The sequence below is a fragment of the Schistocerca americana genome, chromosome 3 (genome assembly GCF_021461395.2).
Source record: "Schistocerca americana isolate TAMUIC-IGC-003095 chromosome 3, iqSchAmer2.1, whole genome shotgun sequence".
Classification (NCBI taxonomy): domain Eukaryota; kingdom Metazoa; phylum Arthropoda; class Insecta; order Orthoptera; family Acrididae; genus Schistocerca; species Schistocerca americana.
Window position 1 is genome coordinate 472,378,526 of NC_060121.1, and position 26,204 is coordinate 472,404,729.

Here is a 26,204-nt window from a genome sequence, read left to right on the forward strand (position 1 = left end):
CGAGTGATGAAAATGTAGCACGCATCCAGCAAGCATTTGTTCGCAGCCCAGGAAAATCGACTCGCAGAGCTAGCAGAGAGCTGCAAATTCCACAATCAACTGTATGGAGAGTCCTACGAAAAAGTTTAGTTATGAAACCTTATCGTCTGAAATTGGTTCAAGCACTGTCTGCAGCTGATAAGATTAAAAGAATCGATTTCTGTGATTTTATCCTTGCTCAAATGGAAACAGATGAATCTTTCGTTTCAAAGATTGTGTTTAGTGATGAAGCAACTTTCCACACTAACGGGAAAGTCAACCGTCACAATGTCTGTATATGGGGCACTGAGAATCCGCGGGAAACAACTCAGTATGAACGTGACTCGCCTAAGGTGAACGTTTTCTGTGCCATTTCAGCCAATAAAGTTTTTGGTCCCTTTTTCTTCGAAGATGCTACTGTAACTGGACTACAGTATCTGGAGATGTTAGAGAATTGGCTGTTCCCTCAGCTCGAACAAGAAGCACAACAATTCATATTTCAGCAGGATGGAGCGCCACCACATTGGCACTTATCTGTCCGTAACTACCTGAACGTCAACTACCCGAGGCGATGGATCAGCCGCCAGGCAGCCCGTGACAGAGCACTTCATCACTGGCCTCCAAGAAGCCCTGATCTTACCCCCTGCGATTTTTTCTTATGGGGGTATGTTAAGGATATGGTGTTTCGGCCACCTCTCCCAGCCACCATTGATGATTTGAAACGAGAAATAACAGCAGCTATCCAAACTGTTACGCCTGATATGCTACAGAGAGTGTGGAACGAGTTGGAGTATCGAGTTGATATTGCTCGTGTGTCTGGAGGGGGCCATATTGAACATCTCTGAACTTGTTTATGAGTGAAAAAAAAACCTTTTTAAATACTCTTTGTAGTGATGTATAACAGAAGATTATATTATGTTTCTTTCATTAAATACACATTTTTAAAGTTGTGGTATTCTTTTTTAATCACCCTGTATATCCTATTGTGTATTAGAATCCTGAATAAAACCAACCAGCTTTCAGAAATAAAAGTTCTATTCCTTATTGAACGTCCCTCGTACATGAGAAAATTAAACATTAAAAATAATAGATAGTTTTGCTGCTTGGGCAGCAAAATAACTGACAGTGGCAGGAGTAAAGAGACTAGAAGTACAAACTGATTATAACAAGAAAAGATTTTCTGAAAAATAGAAATAAATTAAGATCTAATTTAAATTTAAGTGTTCGGTTGTGTTATTTAAAAGTATTTGTGTGGTGTAGCATTATGTAGAAGTGCCATCTGACATGGCAGAAGAGCAACAAGCTGAAGCCCTGAAAGCCATTCTTGTGAAATAGAAGGGTGATAAAAATGTCATGTGACTAGGGCCTCCTGTCGGGTAGACCGTTCGCTGGGTGCAAGTCTTTCAATTTGATGCCACTTCGGCAACTTGCACGTCAATGGGGATGAAATAATGATGATTAGGACAACACAACACCCAGTCCCTAACTGGAGAAAATCTCCAACCCAGCCAGGAATCGAACCTGGGCCCTTATGATTAACATTCTGTTGCGCTGACCATTTAGTTACCAGGGGCTGACAGAAGGGTGATGAAGACTGCTGATGAGTCCGGAAAAGAAGGTGAATTTGGTCATCTCCAGGCAGACGTAACATCACTGCGTCAGGCTTGCAGTAGTTAATACTCACACTTCTGAACCCTTGTCTCCAACTTTACATTGCTGCAAACCAGCTACGAGACCGAACCGGTGACGTGTTGTTACTGTTTGCCAAGATGACTTCTGTCTTTGAGACTGCTACCTGTCTGGTCTGCTGCACTAAGTTGCTGTGAGCTGCGAACCTCTCATCCACTGACGAGAAGACATGGAGACTTCTACCTCTGGCTTGCTGAGCTAAACTGATGGCATTTGGCACCCTTCCTGCTTGTCGCAGCATTAAGAAGGTGCGTGTAAGCCATCATCGACATCCCTGGCCTTGTGGAATAGCTATGCTGTTACTCATCTAAACCATGCAGAATTGCTGAGAAATTACCCGAGCACACCCTTTTGATGTCTATGAGAGCTCTCTGGTAAAAATGCTATCTGCATTCTTGGCAGCAAAAACTTGACATAAGGGCTACGCTGATTGCCGATGCAGCCTGCCGCCCACCCTACAATGTGGTTAAGTGAGCCAGACGCTGAAGGGCGATGTCTTCCGGAGATTGCTGAGATAGCGTCAGCAAGCTGTAAGGCTGTGTGCTGCACTGCTGTTGGCCTGGCCCCTAACAAAGAGAATAACACATGATTGTAGCCTTAATCTAATAATTCTTATTTCGCTAATGTCGTATCGTTAGCACCCTACCACACCCCATGCTCCATCTTGCCGACAAAGTAGGGGTCTCAACCTTGGCCCTTACAGAAGCTTTTGAAATGCGATGTTTCATAAGAGTGTTGAAGGCTAGATGGATAGATCAGGTAACTAAGCAACAAGTATTGAATTGAAGTTGAGCAAAAAGAAATTTGTGCAACAAATGGAAAAAAGTAAGGTATAGGTTATAGAACACAATCTGAGACATCAAAGAATAGTAAGTGTGGTAATGGCGGGAAGCATGGTGGGCAAAATTTGTAGTGTGCGACCGGAGTGTGACTGTAGTAAACAGCTTCAAATGAGCATAGACTGCAGTTGTTATGCAGGTATTAAGAGGCTGGATGGAGAAATTAAGAGATATACTCAAGATAGGTTATTGTAGAGAGCTGCATCAAACCAGTTTCTCAACTGAAGATAACTACAACAACAATAAAGTAATAGTATGTTGCTTGCATATAGGTGTGTGTGTTCAAATTCTCTGATTTCCAAATGATTTTTTGTTATGCGTGTTGCACGTGTAGAAATCCTTTAAGAGTTTTCAGTTCCCTGTTGTGATGTGATAATTTAATCCTTCTTATTTAACGATCATCTTATATTTTGATGGAAAAGTCCAAATCTGTTACACTTTTCACGTTTTTGGGCTGTTCAACATGTTTTTCAGTTTTACTTGCATCATGAAGGTACAAACATCATTTGTAGCTATTTTATGACTGCTGAGCATGGCCTTATCATGTCTATTTGGCTGCCAATGACAGGAATCAAGTTGTTAAAACATTTTTACTTATTCATTCTGTTCACAGCCCATCATCAGAATATCTGCAACAAACATCGCAATTGTCATGAAGTAACTAAAGCATGAAGAAGAGTTCACTGCAAGGCTATTAGGTATTGCACAACTACATACTTGATGAAAGTGGAATTTCTTGAATGACCAAAACATATACCAGTAAAAAAAAGTTCTAAAAAAAAGTGGACCCCTGTTATTAGTGGTAAAAAATCAGTGATAAGGACATGTTCAATACAATTGCTTTTTTTACCCCTGAGTGTTCTAGTGTTGGTCAGTAGTTATTCAGCAGCTCTGTCTTTGAGAAACATTTATGCTCCCCCCTCCCAAAAGAAAAAAAGTAATGAAAAAAATGTTGGAGTTACACAAGTAACTTCTTATTGGGAACATTCAAATGCAGACCTTGCCACATGTCGTGTGGCCACACGAGTGGCAATGCATTAGTCCACACTCGTGTTTCCTCACACTCTGTTAAGTGACTCGTGAAATTCTGCATTTACACACATTCCAAAGAACAATTTGTCCATTTGTCATATCATGCAAATAGTGATACTCTTCACATTAGCATGAGGAGATTCTCACTGATGTGCCTGATGTTATCCTTGATTGAGAAATTAAAGTTATGGTCCAAAATGTTTGCTACCTAGGGAATTCTGTTGCAGTTCAGACATTATCCTCCCATGATCATTCCATAGCAGAAGGAGCTTCTTAGTCTTTTTAACCCTCAGATTACTGCTGGCCCTGAACTTTTTTTTTCACTTTCTTGCCAGTGTACCTGAACCCCTTGGGTTGTCTGCACCCTTTTGTCTACAGTCTCCACACACACACACACACACACACACACACTGAAATGCGTGGCAGAGGGTACTTCCCATTGTACCTGTTTTTAGGGTTTTCTGTTGCATTCATGTACGGAGAGCAGGAAGAAGGGCAGTTTAAGTACGTCTGTGCTCAGTATAATTAATCTAATCTTGTTCTCACAATATTTATGGCAGCAGTTTGTAGGTGGTTGTAGCATATTCCTAGAGTCACCATTTTAAGCTTCTTAAAACTTTGTAAGTACACTTTCTCAGGATAGCTTTTATCTATCTTCAAGTGTCTGCCAGTTCAGTTTCTTCAGCATCTTTGTGATTCTCTTCCACAGGTCAGACAAGCTTGTGTCCATTCGTGCTGTCGTCCTATGCATACATTCAATATCTCCTGTTAAAACTAGGAGACTTGCAGAATCTCCTGAACCTCTTGCCAGATTTGACCAAAGTCCAGTCATCTATCGTTTCTTATTCTTAAATGTACTGCTACGAACTGCAGCTCTCAACTGTTCTAATTTTGCTTGTGTTCCTTCCAAATCAGCTTTTCGTTTTAAGGTCAAGTGCTCTTTCTTCTTAATTATGTAGTGACAAACACAACTACTAAAGCACCAGAGGTTAGTCACATCTTCTTCAAAGAACAAAGTTCCTCACTAATCCATTGTGATGATGTTTCTTGAGACCCGGCAGATTATTTAATGATAGCTGTTCAACAAAAAATATATTTAACTTTTTGCTTGTTATTTAATCAAAAATGGCTGACTTATGATACACACTGAATGGAAGAAAGGTGTACATAATATATAAATATTACTTAGAAAAACACTGTCTGAACAGGCCTTAAAGGCTCAACAGTAGCGACTGGCTGCTGTACATCCTCAGCCCTAGGGCATCATTGGACACAGATACAGAGGGGCATGTGGTCAGCTGTTGTCAGTTTTTGTGACTGGCTGTAAATGTATTCCATTAACTAAATTTTAGATCAATAATTATTTTTCAATGAGATGTGATGACATGTACCTGATTGAACTGGCTGTATAGCAGAACTGAGTTTATTAACTGCACCTTTGATCAGCTATTTCAGTTCCTGCAATAGCAAGTAAAATTTTGTGTGTCTACATCTACATCTACATACATACTCCACAATCCACCATACGGTGCGTGGCGGAGGGTACCTCGTACCACAACTAGTATCTTCTCTCCCTGTTCCACTCCCAAACAGAACGAGGGAAAAATGAGTGCCTATATGCCTCTGTACGAGCCCTAATCTCTCTTATCTTATCTTTGTGGTCTTTCTGCAAAGTGTAAGTTGGCGACAGTAAAATTGTACTGCAGTCAGCCTCAAATGCTGGTTCTCTAAATTTCCTCAGTAGCGATTCATGAAAAGGACGCCTTCTTTCCTCTAGAGACTCCCACCCGAGTTCCTGAAGCATTTCCGTAACACTCGTGTGATGATCAAACCTACCAGTAACCAATCTAGCAGCCTGCCTCTGAATTGCTTCTATGTCCTCTCTCAGTCCGACCTGATAGGGATCTCAAACGCTCGAGCAGTACTCAAGAATAGGTCGTATTAGTGCTTTATAAGCGATCTCCTTTACAGATGAACTACATCTTCCCAACATTCTACCAATGAACCAAAGACGACTATCCGCCTTCCCCACAACTGCCATTACATGCTTGTCCCACTTCATATCGCTCTGCAATGCTACGCCCAAATATTTAATCGACGTGACTGTGTCAAGTACTACACTACTAATGGAGTATTCAAACATTACAGGATTCTTTTTCCTATTCATCTGCATTAATTTACATTTATCTATATTTGGAGTTAGCTGCCATTCTTTACACCAATCACAAATCCTGTCCAAGTCATCTTGTATCCTCCTACAGTCACTCAACGACGAAACCTTCCCGTACACCACAACATCATCAGCAAACAGCTGCACATTGCTATCCACCCTATCCAAAAGATCATTTATGTAGCCAGAAAACAACAGCGGACCTACCACACTTCCCTGGTGCACTCCAGATGATACCCTCACCTCCAATGAACACTGACCATCGAGGACAACGTACTGGGTTCTATTACTTAAGAAGTCAGTGTCTCATGTTACTTAGAGAACACCTAATTTAGGTTTACTGAGTTAAATAATTAATTTTCTAAACATCAGTCATTTTGTAACTAAATGTTTGTTCAATGTTTTCTTGTCTACATGTGTTAAATTGTCTTACTGATTAATAGCATTGTGGAAAGTATTACTGTAAAATATTGGCATATTTGAAATTACTGCTTTTCTTACAGATAGAACAAAGATTTCTGCTACTTCTCATGGGTGACATTTAAAAATGTGACAGTATGGTGGTCATGGCATCCATGCTATTTTGTGAAATAAAAATATCTGTGCGTCTGACATCTGAGTTTTATTTTTATACAAATACTTTCCTTTTTTGCTGGATAGAAAGAGATCCTTCTTTTGATGGTATTTATGTATTTGTTGATAGCAAAAGGTAAATATGTATTTTTCTGCCCTTATTTTATTATACTTTCAATTTTGGCAACATCATTTGAGATAGCTGTGGGAAGTGAGATACTAACATTCTTTATGGAATTAACTAGATTTTGGACTGTTGATTGAATCATTATATATGCAAATAGTTGAAGGAACTTTTTAATGATCTTTTTTTGTGCAAGTACATCTGTGTTGCAGTGCATAATGCTGTACAGTGTGCTTAGTCTAGGATCCTGCAGCTCTTTTTATTACTACTTCATATAGGAAGACAGGAATGTCACTTCATATGCCAGTGTTGCAACACTGATTTCACTGCCATTGTTTTGTGTATAGATACTGGGCACTTAACATTATGTACATGACTGAACAGAAATGTGTGTAATTCTTCTTCTTCTCCTCCTCCTCCTCCTCCTCCTCCTTCTTCTTCTCTCTCTCTCTCTCTCTCTCTCTCTCTCTCTCTCTCTCTCTCTTTCTTTTTTTTAAATGGAGGTAGGGTAAAGAGATATGTTTTGAGTAAGAAACATTACTACACCAAATTTTCACAATGGCACAGGTGAAAGTGCCATAATGCTGATAATTACCATACTTTTAATTACCACACTTTACCGTTTTCTTTATGTGACTTATGACTTATTTTGCCCTTTGTTCACAGTGTTATTTTTGTGTGTTTATAATTAATTTTGTTTTTCTTGCTTCTAGTTTTTTTTGTGTATGCGTGTGTTTTGTGTGTAGGTCATAGTTGACTAGAACCATCAAACATCTTCAAGTGGACAGACTTTTAACACCTGAAAAAGAATTATCATTTACAAATGGGCAATTTTTTCACTGGTCCAAAAGGGTTAACATTCACTCAAAATTAAGGAATATTGTGCCTGAATGGCTGAATTGTGAGGTCCATTTTCTCACATAGCATTCGCATATGCTATTTCATTGACAAGTTATGCAAATGATGACGATAATTTGAATTACTTAGTATTTGATATATTATGTCATTTTAAAGAATGAGAGTGGTTTGGTATTAGTGATGCAATAGGGAATTCATTTTATTGCTTTATCGTGAGGAAGAGAGAGAATGCAGTTGATAGTGAACTAATCTTACATGACTGTTTGCACTAAAGTGTAATTGTCGTTACTCATATAAAATTTGGGAGGAATAACTCAGCTGTTTTACATTTTGGGAGACATCTTTAACAAGTATTGTACATTTTCATCGGATAACAGGACAGTAAAATATTTCTGTACTACTATACCAGTTGACAGCCTCCTTTTACACTAAGTTATAATGTTCACAGTATTACTAGTGTTTGTATGCTTTTAATTCTGCAGTGACTAGATAATTTCATTTTCTTTAACCTAATATTCTTTTCTTGCTCATTCTTATTTCCTTACTTTCAGATTGTCCCCGTATGGTGTTATATGCCTTGAAAGTAATATGGCAGAGCCTGACACTTTTGTTTGCTTTGTTATTCAAGAAACGTTCCAATCATGTCCTAGTGCAGAATCCTCCTGCTGTCCCAACACTAGCTGTCTGTTGGTTTTATTCACTGTGTGTAAGGGCAAATTATGTCATAGATTGGCACAACTATGGTTATTCAATCATGGCCTTAACCCTGGGAAAAAGCCACAAGCTTGTCCGTGTATCTGAATTATTTGAGAGAACATATGGAAAATTATCAGATGGAAATATATGTGTCACTGCTGCCATGAAGACAGATCTCAAAGAAAACTGGGGAATAATGTAAGTCCTGCTTTCTGCTTGGATCATAATATGATGATGTTGATACAGAGTAAATATTGCTGCAGGTCTTCTATGTTTAGATGAGGTCTTACTTTTCAAATAAATCTGTGTCCACCTGTTATTCATTCCCGTATCTGTTACCATCTTTCCAGTTTAGTTGTTGTACAAATTACTTTATCTGTCTGTAAGGCAATTAATAATAAAAGTTTTGTAGATTAACAGTGAAGACACAGATTTGGTAATGTTCCACAATATTTATTTATTTTGTGAACTGATTCTCAGCTTTCAAGGCTATCATCAGATGATTTATGTCATTGTAATCTGAAATCCAATTTAAGAAATAAATAATACAGGACATCAACGAGAAGAACTTACTAAACTTTTTTTTTGTTCATAGAAACCACACTTAAAGTTAAGAATTGCTGTTTGTAGGCAGTCATACCTTAAACAGTAAAGGAATAATGAATAATTGCAGTTTATATTTACTGGAGTGAACTTGTTGTCATATCATATGCAGTACACAGAAACAGTGTCGTGTTCATTTTTGATCCGATTTTTTTCACCAGACGTGTATCGCTTTATTGAGGTAAAGCATCATCAGTGGTCTGTAATTAAGTTTATTTATATTTTGATTTGCTTTTTAAATTGGAAAACAGTTCGTTATGAATAGGTTGGTTTGTACTTATGGTGATTTTTTGGCTGCTTTCTCACTTACATCGGGAAATGCCGTATACTAGCATATTGTTGTTTTTCTGTGTGACACACTGATAATTTTCTTCTACTTTTTAGATGTTCTGCAGCACTATGCACTTCTCACAACACACGTTTATGCACACCACTGTATTCTGTTTGTTTTCGTACTTAAAGTATGTGTTGAAGTTTGTTTTCTGTAGTGTTGCCAACATAACATTTCCACTACTTTGTCTGTGACCTACAAATATTCTTTTTTAAATTAGATTATTGTGTGTTTGTTATTCTATTTAAGTATGTTTCTGTGTATTTATATACTGTGTAAGAGTAGAGAAGGAATAGCGATGGAGATTTCATTTTTTAAGGAGAAACCATGATGAGTGGACATAAGTATATAGCAGTGTGATGGAGTGTGTGTTAGAGGAGAAAGTGAGGAGCGAGAAGTGAAATGAAACTGTGAGGGAGGGATGGTGGGGGGAGGGGGGGTTGTGGGAGGAGTGGGGGGGCGGGTTGTGGGAGAGTGGGAGGGGGTGAAGGATGGATAGACCACCATAGACCAAGCAATATTGGAAATGATGTGAATATCATAAAAATCAGTAAAGACAGACACCTCCTTCCTTTCCAAGAAAATTTCCACATACAAAAAGCATTAACACAAAATAAACAGTTGCTCAATGACCAGATAAATATTGGAAACCAGACTCTATATAGAATAATTGATGAAATCACATGCAAAAGAAAAGAGCCTTTTTCATCCTTCACCCCTCCCATTCCCCTCCCCCCCCCCCCCCCCTCTCCATTCACAGTTTCATTTCACCTCTTGCTCCTCACCTTCTCCTCTGTATATAAATACACAGAAACATACTTTTAAATAGAATTACAAATATACAATAATCTAATTTAAAAAAGAATATTTGTAGATCAGAGACAAAGTAGTGGAAAGGTTATGTTGACAACACTACAAAAGACAAACAACAACACATACTTGAAGTACGAAAACAAACAGAATACAGCGGTGAGCATAAAAGTTTGTTGTGAGAAATGCATAGTGCTGCAGAACATCTAAGAAGTAGATGAAAATTATCAGTGTCTAACACAGAAAAACATCAATGTACTAGTAGATGGCACTTCCCGATGTAAGCGAGAAAGCAGCCGAAAAATCACCATAAGTACAAAACAACCTGTTCTTAATGAACTGTTTTTTCGATCTGGAAAAAATCACGCATTTTGTAGTTGCAACGACAGATCAAAAATACCCTCATGAATTATAAAGCAACTACAGACACTATGGCCACACAAATACAGTATGGTGTATTTGACTTTTTGATTGTTTGACCAGGCTAAGGCAGAATTAACACAAACATTTAGAATTATGTTGTTTCCAGCTGGATGCCAAGAGTAGGTATCCATGTCAAAATGTCTTTTGAGAAAAATGAATCTGTGATGGCAACACATGGTGCACTCCTCAGATATTTTAGATTTCATTAACTGGCACCAATTGTGATCAAAAGAGAGTTCTATTGTGGCTGTTGAACATGACAGTTACTAGTTCACCATCAAAACAATCTTTGACAGTTTGATCCATTAAAATTATCATTCGGTGAAAACTGCCCTCACAACATTCCACAATGAAACTAATCTTTGAGTTTGAGATCATAGTGTGAGAAATAATCTGTAGCTCAACAAGGTGGGGCTTGAATCTCCTGTGGTCCAGGTCAGATAGACAATGAGACAGTGTGTGATTTCAGTAGAATAGTGTCACAGCTGACTGCATTCTTCACTTTAAAATTTGCGATTAATGTTCACTGTTCATCTAGGTGTTCACATGGTGACGGCTGTGGTTTGGGTTATCTAGTCATCCACTTTGATAATGTAACATTTTTGTCTCATGGAGTACCTAAAGCATCATTTTTGCACAATACTGTGGAACTGTTGGGCAACTAAAGGAAGCAATACAAGAAACATGCTGCCATTCCACTCCCAGTGAACCACAACACTGTAGATGATTTCTGCTGTGGGTTTCAGTTATTTGCGATCAGTAACAGCAGGCTATGAATGATAGGATCTTTAAAAGTGTTTCAAACAGCTTATATACTATTTAAAAATGAATGAGGTTTGATTGCTTTCTATTGCATTCAAAATGTGAAATTAATTTCTGGCACTCTCTGCATTAATTTAAGAGTAGAGTACTCAGCTCCTCCTTTGTCATGTTTCAGTAGGCCCCCCTCCCCCCCCCCCTTTTTTTTTTTTTTTTTTTAGACGAGGATAATTGTGTGATGTTGTTGGATGAAATAATAATAAATAAATAAAATACAGCAAAGACAAAGGGGACACAAGTATGTGTCATCTGTAATGACTTCCTTGTTGACAGGGTATTGAACCATAATCTTTTTGCAAAGAAGGTGGAATGTCAAAGGGTAGTGTTGAAAACAGCTGAAATCATTAAAATTGGACAGATTCCAGTTTCTATGCTGAATTTGCAACTGAGTTAACCCCTCTTCTAACTGCAATCTGTTATATGTCCCTTGTACATAAACACTGTGCCCACTAGTTGGAAGAAAGCACAGGTCACACCAGTTTACAAGAAGGCTAGTAGGACTGATCTATGAAACTACTGATGAATATCCTTGACATCAATTTGTTGTAGATTCTTAAAACATATTATGAGCTCATTATGAGGTACCTCAAACAGAATGACCTCCTCCATGCCAGCCAGCATGAATTCTGGAAACATCAATCATGTAAAACCCAACTTACACTTTTCTCACAAGACATACTGAAAGCTACGGATCAAGGAAGTCAAATGGATGCAGTATTTCTTGGATTTCTGAAAAGCATTTGACTTACTACCACAATTACGCTTACTGTCACAAGGTCACTCATATGGGGTAGCAAGTGAAATTCGTGACTGGACTGAGGAATCTTTGGTAGGATGAATGCAGCATGTTATCTTGGATGGAGAGTCATCATCAGATGCAGAAATAACTTTGAGTGTGCTCAGGGGAAGTGTGTTTGGACAATTTCTATTCATGTTGTTTATTAATAACGTTGCAGACAATATTAATAGTAATGTCAGGCATTTTGCAGGTGACACAGTCATCTATAGTGAACTACTGTGTTAAAGAAGCTGCATAAATATTCAGACAGATCTTGACAAGATTTCAAAGTGGCACAAAGATTGGCAACTTGCTTTAAATGTTAGGTATAAAATTGTCCACTTCACAAAATGGAAAAAAAATTAAAAAAAATAAAAAAAATCCTATGACTACAGTATCAGTGAGTCACAGTTGAAATTGGCCAACTTCTGTAAACACTTGGGTGTAACACATTGTGGGGATGTGAAATGGAATGATCACTTAGGATTAGTCGTTGGTAAAGCAGATGGTAGATGTCAGTTAATTGGTAGAATACTGGCAAAATACAATAAGTTTGCAGAAGAGATTACTTACAAATCACTCATGCATCCCATTCTGGGATATTGTTCATGTATGTGGGACCCACGCCAAATAAAACTAACTGGATATATTGAACATGTACAGCGAAGGGCAGCATGACTCGTCATGCATTTGTTTGACCCAAGGAGAGTGTCACAGAGATGCTGAAGAAACTGAACTGGCGGGCTCTTGAAGATAGATGTAAACCATCCCAAAAAACCTACTTACAATATTTCAATAACTGGCTTTAAATGATGATTCTAGGAATATATACAACCGTGTACTTATCGTTCACATAGGGATCTTGAGGACAAGATTGGATTAATTATAGCACACACAGAGGAATTTAAACAATCTTTCATCTTGTACTCAGTATGTGAATGGAATGGGAAGAAACCTTATTAATTGGTACAGTAGGATGTACTCTTTGCCATGCACTTTTCAGTGGTTTGCAGAATATAGGTGTAGAACTAGGTATAAACTCTACAGGTTACGTTGGATTTTATAACATGAAAAGGCATGACAGAATGCCAGTGCCCGTTGTTCTAGATTGGAATAGTGGCACGAGCACTTCTCTATAGAGCAAGGAAGATGAGGAAATGTAGCTTTGAAGCTGTTGATATCTGTGATTGTGTTGTGAGTGGAACTTCTTGATGACTCCTAAAATCAGAGCTCATTAGTTGCAAATGAGTAAGTTCATTTGAATTTCCATTATTTTATTGGAAAATGAGAATGGTTAGTCACTCTGAGCTCTTTAATTTCAGTCTATTGTGTAATATCCTGCCCCCCCCCCCCTCCCGCCCCCCACCCGCCCCATGGAGATTTTGCCACCGTCACACTCATGTAGCTGCGGCTTCTGTTTCCATAGATCTATGACATGCTAGCTCTGTTTAATTGTGGTTCACCATTTCTTTCAGTGAATTGCTGATAGTAGACTCTCAAGAACATATGTGTGCCCATCAATAAACATTAAATGTTCAGGTCAAGAAACTGGCTTCCTTAGAAATACATGTGCCATAGAGGGCAAAAAGTCTGTTCTGAATAGCACAGGTAAAATATTTCTGACCATAAAAAGTGAAATTTACTGTGAACTTAACAATTTATACGTCTGTCCGAAAATTCATTGTCATGTGTGTTACAATCACACTCACATCTTACAGGAAACAGGAAACAAATGAAATTATTTTATTGCATTTCTGGGCATTGCATCATATGAATAGTATCATGACTGGTTTCAACTTCTTAGTAAATCATCATCAGTTGTTTTGAATCCATTGCTATGTAACGTGTCATCTGAACAGGCCAGGAGAGGTGCCCTTTTGGCTTGTTCAGTCAGTGAATTACTGTGTAATGTATTCAGAATATTTATTGATTTCTTGCTAAGAAGTTAAAACTGGTCATGATACCAATTTTGTAACTTGGTGTTGAAATATACGATAAAAGAATTTTGTTACATTTTGGCCACTGTGTTATCCTTAAACAGTGTATGTGGTGTGTGTTGGAAACAAAAGATCAGCCACATTTTTGTATAAATTTTCAATGCTTTCTGAATGACCTTTTTTATGTAGTATGCAACAACTGTTACTTATATACTGTAAAAATATTGGCCAGATTTAGCCCAATGGAAATGGAGATGAAGTCCCAAGCTTCTTGACAGAGCGTAGGGGAACGATGCGGGAGACCCGCACTGCCGTACTAGGCAAGGTCCTAATGGAGATGGTTTGCCGTTGGCTCCTTCCAACTGTAATGGTGATGAAATGATGATGATGATGATGATGATGATGATGATGATGATGATGATGATGATGATAACGATGAAGACAACACAACAACACCCAGTCATCTTGGGGCAGGTGAAAATCCCTGACCACACCGGGAATTGAACCTGGGTCCCCATTCTTGGGAAGTGAGAATGCTACCATGAGACACGAGCTGTGGACAATCTAGCATAATACTGAATTATATCTTATTCATGTTACTGCTTATTTGAAATGCAATCTTTCTCGGTGTGACTACCTAATAAAGTACAATGAACAGATCAGTGGTTACTTTATCTTCTGTCTTCACCAATTATTTAATGGTACATCAAGGGGGTCGTACTTTATATTGTCATGAGCTGTGCTGCATGCAATGTCTAGGAATGGCTGGCATTGTTGGCCAGTGTGCTGCAGGATGTCAGTTCAAATCTGATCACCAGAAAATATTTGTTATTTAGTATGTATTATTTCTAGGAGGTTCTCAAAATTTCTTATTTTTGAATTGTTTGCATATTTTGGAATGTTTATGTAAATAGCAGCATACTCCACCTGGGAGGCAGTTGTTTTCTGTGTGTGTACATTGGTGGCCGTAATAAATGTGCTTTCAGTGATAAAAATCATCTGCACCACCATGACTCTACTTAGGCATTGTAAAAGATGTTGCCCACATGGACAGGAACTACATTACAAGCAGTACATCATTCCACAGGTCCATATATTCAGGAGACCAATGGATTCCTAAACAGCAGTAAGCCAGCTGCACATCAGGCATCTATCATTGTTTTCTGTAGACACTGGCCAGGACTTGAAGAAATGGAGGAAAGGATTCACCTTAGTTACCAAGTACAGTGAGTGGCATGACCTGGTGTGTTTGGCAGATGTGTACTTTTATTTGGATAGCAGAGCCCAGCAGTGGTTTGAGAACTTTGAAGAGCATCCTCAATATCTGGACAATTTCCAGACTAAACTGAAGACATTTGCTGACAATCAGCAGCTGCAATATGCTTCAGGAATACAAAGTCACAGTGACATACAAAAGTGGATGCATACACAGGGACACCAACTGCCTTTCAAGGAATCCTTTTTGTGAAATACAGAAGAACAGGGCCCAGTGCCGTAGGGAAACAACACAATCTTACGTACATAAAGTTTTGGTCCTGTGCCTCATTTTGAATCCAAATATGACAGAAGCTAACAAAATCTCACACTTGAGGAAATAAGCCACTGAGGACTTGTACCAAGCTCTTCTGGGAGATGTCACAAGAACAGAGGAATTTATCAAGTGGTACCACCACATTGAGGAAATGCAACACAAAAAGAGTTGGATGAAAGGGCTACACAGACTCCTGGATGTGGTCTTTGTGGCGGATGAAGAAGACCACCATGACCTCATCTCTCATATGCCAAGTACTAAGAGAAGAGATACAGCGATCTGTGGCAGCTAGAATGTCAGACTGAGCACATAACAGATAGCGACAATGAGTGTTGATCTCATATGTTGGGAGATAATAGACGGTGGTAAAGAAAAATGGTATCAACCTTTGGTACCAGTCTCAACCACCAGTTGAACATGTTGCGAATAATCGTCATGGCAAACTTGGACTCATTCTGCAGCTGTTAAATGACAACCCAGCATCTGAAATGCACACAGAAGAACACACATTTGAACAGACATTTGTAGGATGGAGCATAACGCTACAGTATATTTCAACTATGAACACACTGGACACTCTGTACTTTGTTGCAGAGAGAGATGAGTGTTCAACAACTGTTGTGCTGTCAGATATCTACCATCATAGCAGCTCTGTTCACACCGACTCCACATGATTATTGTCGACCTGTGAAATGAAGCCCATTGCCATACCCTGGACGAGATCACTTTCCAGTGTGCTGTAGCTGTTTCCATCGCCGTACTGGGATACCAGCATCTCGCCTTGCTACTAACTGTAGGAAAATAAGCGAGGTGATTATGTATGGAAGTGAGATTGCCACAGATGTAAATCCATGTGGGAAGTCTCTTTGACATCATCATCATCGTCATCATCATCATCATCATCATCATCATCATCAATGGCCAACCTGTCCAGACTGGGTTAGTGTAATTTTCTGTAATGTGGAATGCTTATCACCACCAACTAAAAAAGACTACATTACTTATTAGGAAGTGATTATGCTGAAGAGCACAGATGGGAACAGATCCAACCAACAAGTTCTTATATTGCAAGAATAACTACTAAGACAGAGCACAGCCCTTGGTATTTGTCAGTTTAACAGAATGTAGTCATAATGTTATTCTCAGATGAGACTTCTTGCAGGGGTCACAAGCAGGCATAGACTGTGAAAGGTCAGAGCTCGAGATTGATGAAACTATTCCAACAAGCATACATAAGAAATATTGCTCTAGGTGGTTGTTTGCTATTGCAGACATTGCTATCCTACCTTCATCAACAAGATAAGTTCCAGTCATCAGTTTAGACACTCAGTTAAACTATGAAGCTTTTGTCGATTGCGAAATGCTACTCAGGTTCACAAACACAATGTACACACTGCCAATGATCATAAGCAGTGCAGCTGCCCAAGGGGAAATTTGGGTTTCCAATTATCAAGAGCAACCACAACTCACCCCTAAATATATTCACAGAGGAGCTGTCGAACCAGTGCAATCTTCACTACCACTACAGGCAATGCAATGGAGTAAATTACTATTGAACTGGTAGCTACTGTCTGACCTGACTGAGGAACTATGTCAACATAGGGTGTAGCCACTCTGCACCAACTTGTGGATTCTTTCAAATCCAGAGTGAAGAAAAGGCATACCAAGTGGCCTGTGGTAAAACACCATATCAGCACTGGGGATCATCCACCAAATATGTAAACGATCTTCCGTCTAGTATAGAAGCAGCATTAGTTCTTTTTTCAGATGACACTAGTATTGTAATCGATCCAAGCATACATATAGAAACAGAAGAAATGATAAACAAAGTTATTAAAAGTATCATTGACTGGTTTTCTGCGAATGGTCTCACCCTCAGTTTTAAAAAGATGCAACATATTCAGCTCTGCGCATCTAGAGGTACTACACCAGTACTATGTGTAACACATGGTGAGGATATAATAAATAGGGTGGAAACTTCAAAAATTCTTAGCGGTCCATACTGATGAGAATTTAAACTGGGGGAAAAAAAATTATAAGGGTTGTACCAAAAGTAAGGTTCCCAATGAGCTACAGCCTCGACGGAAGGTGCTAGGTTAAATCCGACAACAGTGCCACGCACAGTGATTCCCCCACTCTCGAGCCCGCCCATCCGCAATTCGCTCAGTGTTGACTTGGCGGCTGTCAGAGATGGAAGTGTTGATCGCCACTTTCGCCAAGCGCGAGGTCCGAGCAGTAATCCAGTTTCTCCACGCAAGGAAGTTACCGCCTGTGGAGATTCATCAGCAACTGACTGAGGTTTATGGTGAAGAGTGCATGTCCATTCAGCACGTCTGCAAATGATGCATGGCTTTTGCTGAGGCTCGCACGGAAGTTCACGATGAAGAACGGAGTGGAAGACCGCCAGTTTCGTATGCGATTGTCCAGAAGATCAACACTGAGCTGCTCAAAGATCAGAGGGTCCCTGTCCGTGAACTTTTTGAATGCATTCCTGAAGCTTCCCATGGCACAATTGAAAGAACTTTAACAGACACGCTGGATTATCGCAATGTGTGTGCTCGCTGGATCCCCCAGAAGCTGACTGACGAGCACTAGGAGCAACACCTCAACTGTGCTCAGAAGTTTCTTCAACAATGCGTGGGGGAGGGAAACAAGGAGAAGTTGTTGGACCCCATCGTCACAGGAGATGAAACGTGGGTGTTTCATTACACTCCCGAAACAATACAACAATCTTGTCAGTGGCGTCACTCCAGTTCACCGCCACCAAAGAAATCCAAACAAAAACAGTTGGCAGGAAAGGTTATGGCTACTGTGTTTTGGGATTGGAAGGGGGCACTCCTCATCGATTTCATGCAACCTGGGACGACGACAACCTCTGACAGATATTGTGAAACATTGACCAAACTCCAGCGAGCAATCCAGAATCGCTGGAGAGGACGACTGAAGGAGGGAGTAATGCTTCTTCATGACAATGCTTGACCACACGTCACTCATTGAACACAGGAGCTTTTGAAGAAATTTGGGTGGACCGTTATGCCCCATCCCCCGTACAGCCCGGACTTAGCCCCCAGCAATTATTACCTCTTCCCCAAGCTAAAGGAACACTTAGTGGCAAACGCTTCAAGAGCGATGATGAAGTTCAAGCAGAGGTCACACACTTCCTCAGTGGGTTGTTGGCAGGAGACTTCTTTGACTTAGGAATACAAAAGCTGGAGCACCATCTTCAAAAGTGTGTCGAAAAAAATGGAGACTATGTTGAAAAGTAGACAAAAATGTAAGCTTTTCAATGGTGTATAAATTAATAACAATAAACAGTGTTTTCTATTTGTAAAAAATATGCGAACCTTACTTTTGGTACAACCCTCGTATATTGAAACTCCAAAAACAACTTAGTTCAGCCACATTTGTGCTTAGAATCATTGCAGATCTTGGGAGTGACAAATCAGTAAGCCAACATATTTTGCGTATTTTCATTCAATAATGTCGTATGGAATAATGTTCTGGGGTAACTCATCTTTAAGAAAGAAAGTCTTCATTGCGCAAAAATGTGCTGTGAGAATAATATGTGGTGCTCACCCATGATCATCTTGTAGAGATCTGTTTAAGGAGTTGGGCATCCACATATATGTGAAGTTTGTTGTAAATAATCCACTACAGTTCAGGAGAAACAATGAGGTACATAATTACAATACTAAAAGGAAGAATGACATTTATTACTCCATGTTAAGGTCGACTTTAGCACAAAAAGGGGTACCTAATGCTGCAACAAAAATTTTTGATCATTTACCCAGAGATATAAAATGTCTGACGGATGACAAAATAAAATTTGATAATATACAGGTAAAGTGTCTTGTTGACAACTCCTGTTCTTTAGAAGAATTTCTATCATTGTAATGTGTAAAAGGTGGTAGGCAGGAACTACTAACTCACATCTGTATATCTTTTTTTTCTCGTGTAATCGTATGTACAAGTTAATGCGTGTTGTGAATGTTTAATGACTTGTTCCGCATCATTACGATCCATCATGCAAAATGATCCATGGAACATGTTACTAACTAACTAACCAACCAGTGCTCATATAGTGTGTCACCAGCTGAACAACACGTAATTCAAGATGAAGTGGAGAAGTTGCTAAAGGATGACGAACCTTCAGAGAGTCCTTGGTTCTCTCCAGTGGTCCTTGTGGAAAATGGTGTTTTTGCATTGACTACTGATGGCTGAACAAAATCACAAATCACAACAAAAGATCTCTATTTGTGCCACACATTGATGGCACCCAAGAGTGGTTGAAAGAACTGAAGTATTTCTTGAGTATGGCTATGCAGAGATGGACTGCTGGAAAATCAAGGTTGACAGAGCTGACTGAGGAAAGATTGCCCCTGTAATGCATGATGGCCTCTGTGAGTTCTAAGTTATGTTGTTTGGACTGTCTGAATCCTTGACAGATTCATAATGTGAGAAGTTTTCTTGGAATATGCTTGTGCTATGGGCTACTGATAAAAGACCTGTATACCAAGGCATGTCCCTTACAAGAACTACAGGGAGATGGCCAATTTTCTTGGAACGGTGTTAAAAAAATATATTTGCTTGTTTTTAAGGAGGTGCTAGCATCTTCACCAGTCTTAGCATTGTATGATGAGAATGCTGAGACAGAACTTCTCTTTGATTGTTTTTCGATAGGTGCAGTTCTAGTACAAATTGAGGTAGGCGCTGAAAAGGTCGTAATTTGTGCTTGCAGGGTACTCTCCAAGTCTGAGATGAACAACTCTACAACTGAGAAAGTGTGCCTTGCATTTGTGTGGCCCATCAACATGTTTTGGCCATATTTCTTTTGTAAACTATTCCCTATTATGATGAACCACAATTCTCTGTGCTAGCACACTAGCTGAAGGATCTATCAAGTTGACTGTTAAGAAGGGTTCTGTGACTTCAGGCATAAGTTGTCACAGTGGCATACAAAGCAGCTGCATGTACAATGATGCCAGCTACCTTTCAGGGAACCCTTTTTGTGACATACAGTAACATGGACGAAATATTAGCCATTACTGCATTAAATGTCATTGCTGCTGAAGAGATGGAAGATCCAGCATTACTCAAAACTATAAAACCTTTGGAGGAAGAGTGGACCAAAGGGGAATTCCAATTAATAAACAGGATTAGAGGTATTATGATCTTATGGGGTGCAAATGGTTGCTAATCTTTCCATGTCATATACAGCCAGCTATCCTAAAGTATTTCCACAACAATCCAACATATGATAAACTGGTATTCATGACCAAGTCTCTGTTGATTTGTTGGACACTATGTGAGTCACTGTAAGGAATGCCAGTGACAGAAGCATGTGCTGCAATTACCTTCAGGGAATCTGATACCATTTCCATCAGCAGCAGCACCACCACCTTTCCACAAGATTGGAATGGATTTCTTTGGGAAGTCCTTAAAGTCAACAAAATCCTGAATCAACAGATATCAATCTGCACAGCCTACCTCACATGCTACCCTGGAACTAAAGTTGTGTCAACTGCTGAAGCTCTGGAAATTGCAAGGTTTCCTGTAACAGACATTATTTTGAAGCATAGAGTACCCCGTATGATGATCTGCGATTGTGGAAAAATTTTCCAGCTAAGACTAGTACCAGAGGCAACTTCACATCATGGTGACGATTGTGTGACATCCACGGATCAGTGGCCTCACGTAATGCTTTAATGAGATGTTGACAGATATGCTCTCAATAAATGCTGGTATCGAACTGAAAGATTGTGATACAATACTGCCTACTATGACATTTGCATATAACATACTGAAGCAAGACTCTACAGGCTTCTTACAATTCTTTCTGGTGAGAGGCTGAAACAACAGTGTATACAATGTTCCCATTTCAACTGATTCTCAGGATGACTACGTAAAAAACCTCATTACTAGGACTGAAGTAGCAAGACAGTTGCATTGCATATGTTCCCTGGATGCCCAGGAGGTGGACTAAAAACCTTTAATGAAAAGCATTGGCCAATGAGACACAGTCTGGTAGACTTGATATGGATTTTTATGTCTATGTGGAAAGCAGGACTATCACAAAAGTTACTAAAGTACTAGTTTGCATAAGCAGGGTTTCTTTCTTGTGGCAAAATGCAAAAAATGGTTGGTGGAATCGACTATTAAAGTATTTGGCAAAAATCCATCCAGGAGACACGCCATGCCCCTGATAATTGAAGGGAGAGTGGTTATTAGTGAGCAAGAAACCAATTAAGGACTATTATTTGTCAGTAACTGTGTCACCTTTGAGGAATAGGCATACAAAGAGGCCACATATACAAACACAAGAGGCATGCTGAATCCCTTCTTATGCCATTCTTTTTATGATTTGATCAGGGAAGGATTTTTACAAGTTTTGGGAAGTAGGCTCTTTTCTGAATCCGATACAGACATTCATATCATCTTTGATGTTGATTGGTGTCTTACTGATGGCCAACTCTATATTCCAGTACTTATTACTTCCACCAAATAACAGCATTCGAGGATGAATATTTCACTTTGTATCATATAGCACTTCGTATGGAAACTTTTTGACAGATTAAAACTATATTCGGATTGGATCCAAATATGGACCCCTTTATTTCATAGTCATTGTTCTTATTGAATACCCTGAGATGTACAGGCATGGTGTTTTTTTTGACAACAGCCTATTTTATGAGAAAATGTTTTTCTTTATTTTGGCCATCACAATAATTATTTATTTATTCCAACAGCAAGAAAGAAGTGTGCATGTTATGACAAAGTTATACTGTGCTGGAATGCATCAACCACTTCCCTGACAGTGATTTTCAGAAGGCATTCTCCATGAAATGCAAATTTCTGTAACCCTCCAAATCTCCATGACACTCTGGTCAGAATGCATCTCCTCTTCACAGAGTTTACTTGCAAGATCATTCATGTCTTCCTAACTGCCTTTGCTGTAAAACTTGTCAAATGAACTCTTGTATTATTACCGATGCCAACCCAGCTACTGTCATGATCAACTTAATCAAAGGGAGAGCTACTATGAGGTGAATGTGAAAAAACAGTCTCTAAATACTTTTCCACCAGATCATCAGCTCTCCATAATCTGCAGCATCTTATATGCTGTGTTTTCCCCATTCATAACATTTATTTATGTCTCACTTTCTTTGTACTTTTCTTTTGTTACACAATTAGCTCCATCCTTCCTTTTCTTTGCCATGTGTCTCTTCATTTCATCAATGCTTGTAATCCCTATTGCATCTTCATTATGTCTAAATTACCAATTTCTGTCTCTGCCACTTCTAGACTTTCAAATCTTGTATCTTGCTTGCATTTAAATTGTGCTTTCTTTCTTGTATGGTTCGGTTTTTTTCTTTGCATGATGAAGGATTACGTGGTAATTACTAAGTAATATTGTTTAATGTCATTTTTTTCATTGGTTTCATTCTGTACATGTCCCCCCCCCCCCCCAAAAAAGAAGGTCCTTTAGAGGTATCACAATTCATATAATATTTAAGGTGATTTTCACATGAGCACAATCAGGGAAAAGCATAGTTCCTGCTTCTTGTTGTTTCTCACCTCGGTCACTCAAGCAGCGAAATAAAATGACTAAATGTTACTTCGAGATTAACTAAACACTCAACTGTAAATGACACCTATTTTTTGTTATGTTAGTAGTAAATGCTTTCGTTTGTATATTAATGTAGCAAGTACAGAATTGTGTAATTAAAGTAACAGATCTTATTCTTTTCTTAGGGCAACAACACACTATGATAGGCCTCCTCACTACTTTCGTCCCATCACGGATGTTGAAAAACACAATCTCTTTCAAAAGTTGGCTCAGATATATCCAGTCTTTGGCAGTAATGATGATTGTGTCAATGCTGCAACAGCATTTACGAAGATGACTGAAGACGGAAAAGTACTTCTCAGACATGATCGCCCTGCATTATTAGTCTCAAGCACCAGCTGGACAGAAGACGAAGACTTTTCTATATTGTTGTCTGCACTACAAGGTAAATAAATACCATGCAGTTATAGTGAAATGTTAATTGTATACGGGTAAAATGGAATTATGTGGAAATATTCAGGTTGTTTACAAATTTAAAATCTGCATCAAAATGAAATATACATTTTTGTTTGTTATGTAATATAGTGAACATAACTGAAAGTCTTACATTTTCTCTTTTTGTCTTAGTGCATTATTTAATACTACTATGGCTGACTTTTGGATCTCACGCATCATGCACATATGGTGTTTTTTTGTTCACTTGTCTTCGTTATTTCTGATCGTGTGCAAGGTATATGGAAAGCTTTCTGTGAATAGTATCTTTAAAGAGCAGCTAAGAGCTCATATTTAATTGGCAGAGAAAATATGTAAATGAATTACGCAGAGTTTGTGTACTATCAGTATTATTGTGAGTATTAGTTGTAATTGTGAAGACACTGTCACATAATGAATTTTCACTGCATAGCAGAGAGTCTACTGATTTTAAACTTCCTGAAATTAAAATTGTGTGCCAGACAGGGACTTGAATCTGGGTCCTTTGCCTTTTGCAGACAAGTGGTCTACCAACTTCGCTGTCTTACCCAAGCATGGCTCATCAACCACCCTCACAGCCTTACTTCCATCAGTATCTTGTCTCCTACTTTCCATACTGCACAGAACGTGAACGGGAGAACTTACGTGAAGTTTGGGAGGTAGGAGACAAGGTAGTGATAGAAGCAAGCTAAAACGAGGTCTAAGGATGTTCTTGTTGAAAATAAATGCAATAACCCATATAAATCTTATTGAGGTGGCATAGATGTGTTCTTGAACAGCAGTCAGGGTTTGAGACTGCCATAGCCAATTATAATAGTGGGTAAAATCTTTGGGAGGAGAAGGAAACTGTAATTTTCTGCAGCCGGGACAACTCTATGGCCCTAGTGTCAGACATCTGGTACAAGAAGACTTTTGAATGATGTTGCATGCAGACAGATTGATGTGAGTCCTGTAACTGAGACTGAGAGAAAGATGATGACTCTTCTCATTTAGTGACTCTTGCCAGGTAAGGTCATTTAGAGTTTTATGACATGAACAGGTGTGCTACCACAACTATGTGGCCATGCTGGGATATACAAGGAAGGCATTCCTCTAAGACTGAAAATACTGTCACACCTACATGCCAGTTAACAAAATGTCTGAAACACGTTTTCAGTGAATATGTGGGGAACTGAAAACATCACATTTGTAACTCCATGCACTTTGTACACTGCCTTAGTCAGTTGTGGCACTGGGCAGTGAACGTTGTGGTCAGTTTCAATGTGATTTCCCTCTTTCCTGCATTATGAGAGTCCCTATTTCTGAATACTTGGAATTAATCATGGAAAAGTTCGACAATTGTTTCACTGTCGCTGAATTCTTTAAGCGCTCTCATAAAAACTTATTTCCTGTTTGCTGGAAAACATAATGAACAAATTGGTCCCATGGCACTGGGTTGTCTATTATCACCTTTTGAGGCTAACCAGTACGTGGGAGACTTTAAAAGCAAAGTCTCTAGAATCCACCAGGTTCAAGCCATTGTGTGACTACGTAGACTTTCCCAGCATATTAAGTGCTCATATTCTTGTCAAGTCTGCTGCCAGATCATACAGTTGTGCAGACGCAATATTTTCACAGTCCATCTTGGTGCCACCTTTGGGTGAGGATGCTGTTTGATAATTGGATTTTCCCAGAACTGATTCGTACAAAATATGGTGGCCCTTTTTTATGCTGTGGAAGACCAGCAGCACACGTTGTAGTAACCATCGCTGCTGCCCCCTTACACATGCGAAAGTACAACATCTCAAAAGTGAAAGCTGACAGAAATATGAATCACTTTTGAGTACTACTGTCATTAAATTGTACCATCTGAGCCGGCTGCCATAGTTTTTTAATGTAGCTAAAACAATGCTCCAAACCTTATTTAAAGGGTAACCCTACACCTACAAATAGTGTTCTAAAGTAATGGGCGCACAGATCGACAAATTGAGTGGCCATTGCAGTCAGAATCTACAATTTATTATTATTTAGCGTATGGCTAACACAGACATACCATGAAATTAAATTACATATACATATATACATATTGACACACAAAAAACTTAAGTTTGTCTTTACAACTGAATATCCAGTCCTTCAATCCAGCGCACTGCATCTGGAGTTGCTAGCAGGAAGTCCTCTTTGGCGCCATGAAAGGCTCGAATCCTGCATTCACTGGCAATGTGGTGAACAGTCTGGTATGGAGCCCCGCAGTCACAGCCTGGATCAGGCAGCTTCTTCCACTTAAAGAGAGCATCCCTGCATCGGCCATGGCCGGTACGGATTCTGTTGAGAGTAGTCCAGGTCTTGCGTGGTAGGTCGAATCTAATTGGAAGTTTAGCACCTGAGAAGATGTTATGCAGGTGCACATCTGTCACTCCTTCCCACCGACCTTTCCCTTCTTCAAGAGGTATGAAATCCTTAGCAACCATGTCAGCAGCATCGCACAGAGTCGGATGGCGTGATTTCAGTCTTTTGCGATTTAAAAGTGGCAGGTTGCTATGCACGGGTAGGTTAGAATTCCTGGAGATCTTGTGGAATTCTCTCATAAGGGCAGTACATCTGCGTAGATCAGGAGGCATTATACCGGTTAACAATGGAAGCCAATAAACTGGAGTAGATCTGATTGCGCCAGATATTATGCGCATTGTCGTATTTAGCTGGTTATCAACAAGCCTTGTATGATGACTGTTCATCCAAACAGGTGCACAATACTCAGCACTTGAGTACACCAAGCCCAGAGCTGAAGATCTTCAGGTAGTTCCACATAGCTTATGGAGGATGTTGTTTCGAGTCCTCAACTTTTGAGCTAAGTTAAGAAGGTGTTGTTTGAAGCATAGTGTATGATCCAGGACGACACCAAGATATTTTGGGTTCCAATTATGACGAAGAATTCTGTCTCTGAAACCTACTTCCA

At 39.3% G+C, this 26,204-nt stretch overlaps 1 protein-coding gene across 1 annotated transcript in view; it reads left to right on the plus strand.

Annotated features, from left to right (window-relative positions):
- Positions 1–26,204, plus strand: part of LOC124606627 (chitobiosyldiphosphodolichol beta-mannosyltransferase) — a 98,162-nt gene that overhangs the window by 34,854 nt on the left and 37,104 nt on the right. The window contains exons 2-3 of the mRNA XM_047138623.1: positions 7,855–8,197; positions 22,984–23,243. Coding sequence (XP_046994579.1) covers positions 7,855–8,197; positions 22,984–23,243 — 603 coding nt within the window. The remainder of the gene's footprint in view (positions 1–7,854; positions 8,198–22,983; positions 23,244–26,204) is intronic.